This window comes from Setaria italica, chromosome IX (genome assembly GCF_000263155.2).
Source record: "Setaria italica strain Yugu1 chromosome IX, Setaria_italica_v2.0, whole genome shotgun sequence".
Lineage (NCBI taxonomy): Eukaryota > Viridiplantae > Streptophyta > Magnoliopsida > Poales > Poaceae > Setaria > Setaria italica.
Window position 1 is genome coordinate 28,027,819 of NC_028458.1, and position 11,242 is coordinate 28,039,060.

At 44.8% G+C, this 11,242-nt stretch overlaps 1 protein-coding gene and 1 pseudogene across 3 annotated transcripts; both read right to left on the reverse strand.

Annotated features, from left to right (window-relative positions):
• Positions 1 to 6: 6 nt before the first annotated feature.
• LOC101774715 (maspardin) lies at positions 7 to 4,770 on the reverse strand. Of its 3 annotated transcripts, none has more exons than XM_004983265.4 (9): positions 4,591 to 4,770; positions 3,579 to 3,704; positions 3,202 to 3,300; positions 2,596 to 2,738; positions 1,380 to 1,488; positions 1,045 to 1,152; positions 596 to 736; positions 290 to 520; positions 7 to 198 (listed from the first exon to the last, which is right to left on the reverse strand). In XM_004983265.4, the coding sequence occupies exons 1-8, from the start codon at positions 4,669 to 4,671 to the stop codon at positions 290 to 292; spliced, it is 1,038 nt and encodes a 345-aa protein (XP_004983322.1). In that variant the 5' UTR covers positions 4,672 to 4,770; the 3' UTR covers positions 7 to 198. The 3 variants fall into 3 exon arrangements, with proteins under 3 accessions (XP_004983322.1, XP_004983324.1, XP_004983323.1); XM_004983267.4 differs by having other exon boundaries at positions 7 to 202; XM_004983266.3 differs by having other exon boundaries at positions 7 to 181; positions 4,591 to 4,769.
• On the reverse strand, positions 4,678 to 6,228 carry LOC101786994 (annotated as a pseudogene).
• Between the last annotated feature and the right edge of the window lie 5,014 nt (positions 6,229 to 11,242).

The window sequence follows — 11,242 nt, forward strand, 5'->3', positions numbered from 1 at the left end:
ATTTCATGTCTCGGGCATATATGGAATGGAATCCAATTTACAGACCTACATATAAATACAGAAGGCAAGCATATTATACAAACGTACAGAAGTGCCTTTCCATCTGCCGCCTTTCCCACTGGCAACCCTGACTCCGATGCAGCTGTGACACGCGCTTCCATGTTTTTCTTCAGACCCACTTCTGCATATATTGAACAGCTGTCTTGACAAAACATACAAAGCAAAGACATAGTACTGATTAAACTCATGTGCATCCATAGTAAAGTTCGCAGGGTTCAGTGGAGCATACCTAGTACATTGTGCTTGTTGGTATCGGCTCATCAGAATCTTGTGATTCTGATCCACAATACCGAACATCATGATCACTTCCACCTGTACCACGGTGGCCATTGTCTCCAGGGCTATCACCGAAGCCGTCCCTGCCCTCTATCTGATCCTTTGAACTCCCAGAACTGCCATTTTGTGTGAAGCCTTGGACAAGATCTGGCCTAGGTTCTACACCAACTCGCCTCAAATGTAGCTGGCAATGTTTCAATAATTATTCTTCATGAAGCCCCTAACAATGAAAAGGAAACAAAAGATGTGTCCACAATACCTGAAGGTACAGATTAACTTCATCTGGACGGGACAGGAAGGGAAAATCGCCACCAGTCTTCAGTACAGCACGCCTTGCACCAGGATACCTTTCATTCAACTGGTCCTTCAACTGCTGGGGAACAGCAGAGTAGTCGTTTGTCTGTGCAAAGATATGCACTGCACAGCATTAGCATATAAGAAGTATTGGAGTGTCACAGCTCACAGGTCATGAATTATGGTAAGAGCTAATTTTGGAAGTCATTAATACGGAATCAAAACTAAAGATGTTTATCTCCCAACCTACTCATACATGTTCAGATTTGATTTCCGAATCCAATGTTAACCATATACACAGCCTTGGCTCTAGCTGTCTTGCAGCCAATAGATGGAATGGAGAACTAAGAAAAGCCCCATGTGAACCTTAATGTATGAGGTTTCTGCTAGTCAGTTAAATTTTAGATAACTTACATCCATTATAGTGATGAGTGAATCAGGTAGCATCAATGACCCAACTGATGAAACATTAACATTTAACATCAACCTTGATGAAAGGTCATCTCTTGACAATGTCTCGACCTGGAATGGAGAAGATGTTATCAAATGAGAAGGCAGGTAGAACAGAGAATATCAATGAAGAAAAAAAAAGAGAAAGGGTTGTTATCCTCAAATCAGTCATCTAACTACAAATATTTAACCATATATCACATCAAGTTTGATTGCTCATACCTATAACATATAAAAATCATTTAAAAAGTTCTGTTAATGCAAAAACATCTAATGATGTTTTTAAGTGTGATACAAACCTGACCCACAACAAAATCTACTGAGTCTGCAATGAATGGTTCATGGGGACCATCTCGGATTCCTGTCAAGAGGTACCGCTTCAGCAAAAAAGAAGGGGTCCAATTAACACTGCAATAGAAAGAAGATTGTTGGATAGAGTTATTCAGTAGTTAATATACATGTATAAATAGATTTTATATTGTTAAAGTTTGAACATATTTTTCCCAAACAGAAAAATCTGAACACATGCTATCACCTAATGTTAAGAAAAGTTTTTTTTATAGAAAACTAATTTAAGTTGATCTGAGAAACCGAGTTTCTTAGTTGCATCATGTTTATTCTTCACATGTTACATCATGTGTTTCATTGAAAATCATTCAGCTTCAAGTCAAGCCATTATAGCCACCATGTTCTGCTCACAGCTGCTACACTTAAAGTCATCTAAGCTACAGCAACGGTGACATCACTAATTGTTGAATGTCAGATGCTTGGTTTAGCTCAGTACTGTTGCAAATAACATATCTTCATGTCTCATTAGCTGTGTTTTTCTAAACCAAATCGCTAAAGGAGATGCAGCTGCATTGCGAACTGCACAAAACATGGAATATTTAACAAATCAACTGTCAAACCATTGATATCATACTGTGTTATATTATAATTTGATTTGCAAAACAGGTGCCAGATTTCTTCACAGCAGCTTAAAAATAAGAACGGAACATAAAAACTGCATAATAGACACAAGTTTTCTTTAAGCATAGAAACTGAGTTTTAAAGTTACATTTGTGTTCCACAGAACGCAACAAACATGGCCTAAAAATTTGTTTGTAGCAAAAACGTATTCTCCAGCAGAACAAGACACCATTATTCCTGGTTTCAATAAGATGAATTTGAAGTGATTGATGTAAGGAAACTCGGTTAACTTTCTGGTTAGCTTATACGGAATCACAGAAATTGGTACATCATCAGATTTTGGTGAAGCCTTGTGAGACTTAAAATCGTTAATTTTTTAAAAAAAGGATAGTTTCTATCCCATCAGTGATAAATTACAATGAAAACATAATCCTTGTGTTTTTTTAAGTAAAACATAAGCCTTGTGTTAGCAAGCAACATATGCTAATGCCTTTGAAACAACGTGATTTAAATGAAAGGAGGTGTCAGATGCGTACACAGCATATGACAACTTTGTAATACATAATCACAGTCTTGAAAGAAGGCTTTCCAAAAGATTATACATACACTGGAGACCATGGCATGGCAGCAGCAAACTTGTGTGTCTCAAGAAAAGTATTTGATAGGACCAAGGACTTCACTCTCCTGGGACGGTGTTGAGCAAATATTTGTGCCAAAAATCCACCAAGAGATGTACCATAAATATGAACCTGCACTCTCAGACGGTCAGCATAACCTATTCACAATTGAAATGAAATACTTGAGGATTCAGTTTTGTAAAAACAAGACTTCTGGGGCATATTTACAAGGACTAAACTACAGACTAGCCCTACTGTACTTGTTTTCTCGAGAAAGAATATACTTACAACAACAACAACAACAACATAGCCTTTCAGTCCCAAGCAAGTTTGAGAAAGAATATAATTAAACAATAATAAACAATTTTGCACCGATTTCACATTATATCTTGGTTATAAATTTGTCTACATCCTGACGGAAAGTTGAATAAAACTGAAAAAACAAATTTATTTTTTTTCAAATGCAAAGTAGGGAGTGAAAAATGTATTTAATTGTAAGAAAATGGGTGCTAGAAACCAAAATGGCAATGCCTTATTAACCTAATAGTCTTGTTAGAACATGAATGCAGAAGAAAAACTGGGTATGTTTCCTTACATGATGGATGTTCATGGAATCCAAGAATTTTTCAAATGAATGAATCCATTCATGGTGATTCCAAACTTGCGGAACGTCGATAGATATCACTCGATAACCCTGTAAGAAAATTGGAAAAAGAATCTAAAAGTAGCTCCACATGTAATCAACTAATTACACCACAGGCTACAGGGATAAATTGGTAGTAAAATTTGAACAAGGTATGCCCAAATGAAATTTGACAGACTTAATGATACTACCCCAATTTAGCTGTCTCCAAACAGGAATATGATTTAGGTAGCCATTTAACACAGGCACACATGAATTTCCTAATTTCAGATAACTGAAATAAGAATAGAGCAAGATGGAGGGAAACATCCATTTCTGAATGTATGTACCTTCATACAGAGGGACATAATCTGTTTATAGTACACATCAGCTGTCCCTGCAATTCCTGGGATGCAGACAAGAGAAGGTACAACCTTGGGCCCAAAGTCGTAGTACCTCCACAGTTTTTGTCCAATCTACAAATTTTCCAATGAAAGGATCAGAAACTAGGAAAAAAAATGGAACAAAATAAACATTAAACACAAACCACTAAAGCATTTTTTTTCTTTCAGAACGCACATTTTTTGCACAGCAAAACTTTGGTGAGTTGACAAAGATATGCACAAGCTCCAGACTGGAAAACTCAGGGGTAATCAAAGATTGATGTTTACCATGCATATCTGTTACTGGATATGGACATAGGGCAAAAACAAATAAATCCACAACTATGCACACAGTTAATGCAAGCAAACAATGAAAAAACAGTTGCATCCTAAGGTAAGACCAAATTTGATCAGCAGCTCCTATTGTAAATAAACTTATATCCTAATCACCAAATAAGTTGATTGAGCATACTAGAGAGATGGAGTGGCCAGTAAACTTGAGAAATTTGAGCTAATCCTTACAAGAGTCGACCAAGCCACCAAGTGGGTACTTGTGAAGCTATAGAATGATTGGATCATGATCAGACAAGAACCACCCGGCAGTGGGCAGAGATTTCCATTATGATGCGAATAAACGCAAAATTAACCATAAATATTGCAATCTCTGTTAGAGTATCATCAGATTGGGGTAAAGCCACTGTCTTAGCATCACAACGATAACGCCAAAATCACAGCAAATGCGCCTGCCAAACACTAAATCCACACCAACCATCGCGCTCTGTCGTCGAGCATAGAGAGCTCTTCACACTGAATTCGCTTCAAATCCATCCCAAATCAGACAACGACCAAGCTGCGAACCAAGCGGCACAGGCTGACGCCGAGTACCCCATATCCCCAAAAACCCGGACGCGCGAGGGGTAAGAGACTCAAGTGAGATGGGGCATGGGAGGGAGGCAGTCAGGGGAGCGCGCGAACTCACGGAGATCTTATGGAGCGGGACGATGGACTTGAAGTAGACGTAGTCCCCCGGAGCCGCCGCGCCGCCAGTAACGCCCTTCATCTCTCGCTACGCCGGCGTTGCGGCAGCGGCGAGTGGGGAGATCAGGAAGGCGGAGGAGACGGCCTGGATCGCGTCAGAGTGGCCCACGCGGGCGGACAGCCAGAAGAGGAGTCTTTTACCTGTGTGCCAAAGTTGGGTCTAACCTCCGTACCTCTAAAAAGTTTGTCGACACCTATATGCCTAAGTGCAACTTGGTTTGTCCCTCCATACCATTTCGTCCCTATTCCGTTCGGTTTTGACCGTTTGAGAGCTCTTACAAGCAGACCCAGGCAGCGAAAATGTCCATTGTACCCTTTGTTTTAAAAGTCCGCACGCGTCCATGCTCAGGTCCACGGCCGCCGCGAGGGCCACGAACGCCACCGCATCCTCGGCACACCCGATGTGCGCCACCCCGACCTCCTGTCGGCTTGCTGCACCGGCCCTCGCCCTAGACAGCGGCGGACATGACGAACCCGCGGTAGTTCCCCAGGGGCCAGTTGCTGAAGTCGCCGCTGCCCCACGGGCTGCACCCCGGCGTGCCGCTACAGCTAAGCGGCTGCGCGGCGGTGAGGTCGATGGCGAACTTGCCGCCCTTGGATGACGGGATGGAGGAATCGGCGAGGGGGACGGCGTGGTCGACGCCGGGGAGGAAGAGGTCGAAGCGGTAGCCCAGGCTGTCGGACGCGCCGGCGTCGCCGCGCTCGCGCCAGCACTCGAGGCGCGCCCAGGGCTCCCAGGCGCCATCGCCAACGAGGCGGAGGATGAGCCACGCACTCGGGTTGGAGCGGCTCACGCGGTCCGTCCCCGGCGACGGCACGAAGGGCGTGACCATGGACGCCATCGCTACAGGGGAGCCCGACAGGTCGTGCACCGTCACGGACCATCCCTTGCGCTCCTTCCCTGACGCCCCCTCCCGCTCCGGCTGCATCCCCGGCCTCCGCAGATCGCTGTTGCTGCGGCACCCAAACTTGCAGGTGAACATTGGCTGCTTCATGCTGCCCCGCACCTGCAGCACCTGCGGGCTGCACTCCGGCTCACCGTCAAACTCGAACACGAACCGCGGGTCGGGCTCCGCCTGGACGGTGAGGCTGAGCTCCGCCGCCGCGGGGCTGCCCTTGCCGCCTCTCTTCCCGATGGAGATCCAGCTGCTATGCAGCACCGCGGGCTTGGCCTCGGCGCCCATGAGGTCGAGCAGGATGGTAGCCTTCCCGAGCAGCCGCCCGGAGCTGACCCCACAGGTGCTCCCCTTCCGGCCGGTGTAGACCGCGACCTTTAGGCACGCCTCCCCACGCGAGGAGAAGAGCGACGAAACGGCTTCCCGTTGAACCACTCCAGGTCAGCCTTGGACAGATGGAACGCAGCGGCGAGCGCCCCGGACGCCGGCGCCTGCTCGCCGCCGTCGAAGGGCACGAGCGGCGTCGGGACGAGCTGAGCCGGCATCTTTCCTAGCCGGATCTTGCAATGGCACGGCGACGTGGACGGGTGGACGCCCGCGCTGGCGCCGGCGGCCAGCGGCGCCACCGGCATTCTGAGCGCGAGGTTGCCGACTAGCACCCGCACAAACGGGCACGGGTCCATGGCCAAATGCTGCTCCTGCTGTCACACCTCCCGAAATCCCCGCGAACTTGGCCTGATCAGCTAGGATTGACAACGGCGGGCGCAATGTGGGTGTGTCGTCGTGAGCGAGGGAGATAAGAGGGGGAGGAGTTGGGCGGGGGGTGCCAGGGGGAGTCGTGGAGACCACGGGAGCGAGGTGTAGCCGCCGCCGGCGGCCCCGGCGGTGGAGGGCGCGGTGCCTTGCGCCATCGGGATGGGATTGCCGGATTAGGATTGGCGGCGAGGCGAGTGCGAGCGGTGGAGGGTTGGTCAACACGGCCTCCGCTAATATGTCTTAGAGACAAAGGGTACAATGAACATTTTCGCTACCTGGGCCCGCTTGTAAGAGCTCTCAAACGGTCAAAACCAAATGGAATAGGGACGGAATGGCATGGAGAGACAAATAAAGTTGCACTTGGGCATACAGTTGTCGACGAACTTTTTAGGGGCATGAAGGTTAGATCCAACTTTCATAATAGCTGTAAAACTCTCCTCGAAGAGGGGTTTCACCGCTTCACCTGCCTGACGTTGGGCCCGGACTGTGGTGGGACTCACTTCCCAGGAGCGGACTGTTTTGGTAACTGCGAAGGCCCACCCCCGTCCGTCGTGGACGACGTGGACGGAGGTGGCACGAATGATTGCGGACCGGCCGGGACAGCTCACCCACGCGGCGTGTTGGCTCTCGCTGCCCGCTGGTGTGCGGGCCCGATGCGGCTCTTGCCTGGCGGCACCCGACTGGTGGGCCACGGAAGTGCTTGACGCCACGGGAGCCTGGACAACGGGTGCATGTAGCATGTTTTTTCGGTCTAATCTAATCCAGCACGGGCGCTAGGCCGCTAGGCGCTAGCTTCGATCTATAGATCCTGTTGCCATCTAGATGGATCACCGGAAGCAAATCGCTCTTGGATCTGCTTTGTGAGGGAACGGGTGCGGCTACTCGATCAGCGAGGCGCGTTGCAGCCGGGCTGCCGGCAACCATAGCGCGATTGGGTTGGTTTGTTGCACGCTCCCAGCCTCCACCGCATCACCGAGCCAGGTTCGCTCCGGCCAGGCTGACGAGTTGATTGGTTGCCTTGACATTTAACTGACGCTGCACCTCTACTCTCCTTCCCGCACACCTCGCGTGCTCCTATGAGCCTGACCCGGCAGAAACGAGCATTTTGGCTATTGGCCTTGTTTAGTTCCCAATTTGGGAGTAGCAAAATTGGTATTTTGCCATAAATGCGTAACTGTAGCGTTTCGTTTGTATTTGTGAATTATTGTCCAAATATTTCGTTTGTAGCGTTTCGTTTGTATTTGTCCAAATATTGTCCAAATATTGACTAATTAGTACCTGAATCCTAACTTTGGCACTATGCAAAAAGAAGATTCCCCATCACATCAAACTTGCGGTACATGCATGGAGTACTGAATGTAGACGAAATCAAAAACTAATTGCACAGTTTTGTTTTACTTTGCGAGACGAATCTTTTGAGCCTAATTAGTTAATATTTGAACAATAATTCACAAATACAAAATAAACGCTACAGTGTTGCTATAGTACTTTTGGTACTCCAAAGTTGGGCAGCTAAACAAAGCCTAAACATAACCTTTCTCCGTATTTTTGGAGCCGCTGATGAGGAAATCTTGCGCCGTGCGCGACAAGCTTAGAACGCTGCTGCACCCATCCGCACCCATCCAATCACACGTTGCCTGCATGCTGAGAGCCTGGTTCAGCTCAAACCAGCCAACCAATCAGGCCCATTGCTTCCAACTTTCTACCGCAGCAACGTGTAGCAGCGCACGGGCTGCGCTAGCTGGCCCGTCCACCGAGGCCCTGACCGGCTGACCCTGAGCAAGATTGAGGAAGAAAGAGAAATGGCTAAGGGGGTGTTTGATACAAACTTTAGAAGGGTCACATCGGATGTTCGGATGCTAATTAGAAGGATTAAACATGAGCTAATTATAAAACTAACTGCAGAACCCCTATACTAATTCACGAGACGAATCTATTAAACCTAATTAATCCATCATTAGCAAATGGTTACTGTAGCACCACATTGTCAAATTATGGACTAATTAGACTTAATAGATTCGTCTCGCGAATTAGACTCCATCTGTGCAATTAGTTTTATAATTAGATTATATTTAATACTTCTAATTAGTATCTAAACATCCAACGTGACATGTCCTAAATTTTAGGATGCCGGATCCAAACAGGCCCTAAGATAGGTGTAACATAGTGGAGCAAACTTTTCATGTGGTGCTAAGGGTATTTGTTTCTTTAATCCTTCCTAAAATTTCTGTCACATCGAATGTTTAGATACTAATTAGGAGTATTAAATATAGACTAATTACAAAACCAATTACACAGATGGAGACTAATTTGCGAGACGAATCTATTAAGCCTAATTAGTTCATGATTTGACAATATGATGCTACAGTAAATATATGCTAATGATGGATTAATTAGGCTTAATAAATTCGTCTCGTGAATTAGCCTCCATCTATGTAATTAGTTTTATAATTAGCTTATATTTAGTCCTCCTAATTAACCTCCGAATATTCGATGTGACATAAATTTTATGAGGTCCAAAGGTCCAGACACCCCTTAAGTTATAACCAATGATGTAGCTAGGGGTATTCATGTGTACCCATGATTCTACGTAATTGTTTTGATACATATATCATGTAGTACTAATATAGCTATAAAACAAGAATACTACTTGTTGGTTTTACATTCTAAAAGGAGTTTCTACGAGGATCTAGCGAGTTTTCAGCCCACAGCTCAATGGTGGGATCTAGTGAGTTTTCGATTGGTAGGATGGAGACGACATTCAGGGTCCGACTACAGCTTTCCAAGTTGCGCCTTAGCAACCGATACACCACATCCAATGGCTGTCGCGATCTTGTGGAGCGCGTCACCCGACCACTAGGGCACTCGTCCTGCAAGCAATCGAAGAACTAGCAAGAATAAGTATAACAAGTACTGAATTTACTAGATGAAGGTGAAGGTTTCAAACTCAACCTCAATAATGATGGGGTTCCAAAGACAAGAAGATGGGTGGCTGATCCAGCACGCGTGTTTACAAGCAAGTAGTGAGAGCTAAACCTGATCTAAACAAAACCCAATTGTTCTTGGTGACGGCTAAGGGGTATATGAAGGTGGGAGGATGACCACCAGGTTGTTGGGGTCATGCTCCAACCCTAGGACGCGTCCCTAATGGACCCGACTTGATACACGGCCCAAATTAAAGTGACGCAGCACCTTTGGATAGAAAACCTCTTGGTAGTAATTCGATCATTGCGGCCGCCTTCGACTAGATATGGACTTGAGTCCAAATCCATATGAAAATAGATTTCATAATGAATCTGTGAAGTACTTAAATGCCCCAATCCGAATCTGTATGCGATTGTGGTGTCCTCACAAGTTGGTGCTATCCTGCAGTCCGAATCCAGCCTGCGCGAGTCCTTTTCCCTTTCGGTCTTCTCCCTAGTTCCTAACCAAAATAAGAGTGCACGTGTCTCCATGGTCTAAATATAATTGACAGGAACTCAAGAGTGAGCTTACTTGATGATTAAATTGATGAGCATGAGCGTGAGTAATAGGACCAGAAACTGGTACTTGTGTCGGCATAGAAATGGTACTCGTGTCGGCGTAGATGTATCGTTGGTGTTGATGTCCTTATCAGAGGTGCTGCCCAATTTTTTTTCATTTTCATGAGGATTCACTCATCCAAAGTGTTGTAAAGGTTAGCTATTTCATCCTCCCTTCATTTATTATTATTATGCTTTATTTTATACTTTAGAGATAGAGAAAAATGAGTTTTTTAGAATGAGGGAGAATGGAGAGGATTTTTATTTATACATGTTTTTGAGTTAGAATTTGATGGATAACTTACTTGTTATATATAATTCGTATTAGGTAAAAAACTTGATCAATATTAGGTATGGGAAAACTATAGAGTAAATATGTTTTTAATATTTAGTCATTGCAATAAAATTAAGATAAATAAATTGTAGGTGTAAGAAATAGAATTTGGTCATTGCTACAATTTTTCATGTCACTGTAATTTAACTATAATTGTATTTATTTAACCAATAATTTATTTATCTCATGTTCATTGCAAGGACTAAATATTATAAATACATTTACTCTATTTTCCCCTACCTAATATTGATCAAGTTCTTTATCTAATACGAAGCCCTATGTTTATTTTTCACGTAATACGATGCAGATGGACCGGCAATGGATGTACCACCTCTGCTCCTCCAATCCCAGAGAACAGTATCTACACATGGCATGAATGTGCTTACACTATGCTCTGGTATTGGAGGAGCGGAGGTGGCTCTCCATAGACTTGGAGGAACATTCTAAAGCGTTGGTTCCTCCGTTTCTCCAATACCAGAGAACAGTGTCTACACATGGCATGAATGTGCTTACACTATTCTCTGGTACTGGAGGAGCGGAGGTGGCTCTCCATACACTTCGTAGAAGATTGAGTCATGTGTAGAGGTGGCTTGGAGGGCGAACATTCTACTATGTTGTACCATTATTTTAGGATAATTGACTATGTGAAGTCCACTATGGAGCGTCTATAATCTTTAGTGTATATGTATCTTTATTGTCTTGTTCCAAAATTCTAACATTTTTCTTTTGTCGACCTAGTGAATGATATGAATGTTGATTGGTGTAATTTTCATGTGAATTGTTTTTATCTTTATGAAGGTTGATTGGTGTAAATTATCAATATTGATCAAGTTCATTATCTAATACGAAGACCTATGTTCATTTCTCATGTAATACGATGCAGATGGACCGACAATGGATGTATAACGCGGACAGACGGACCAAGAAGTTTGTTGATGGCTTGCATTATTTTCTAAAAATGGCCAAAGCCAACAAGCCTGAGAAGGGATTTATATTTGTCCATGCTTCCAATGCAGTAACAAGAAGGACTAGTCTTCCTGGGGCACTGTTCTCAGCCACTTGTTTAGATACGATTTCATGCCTAAC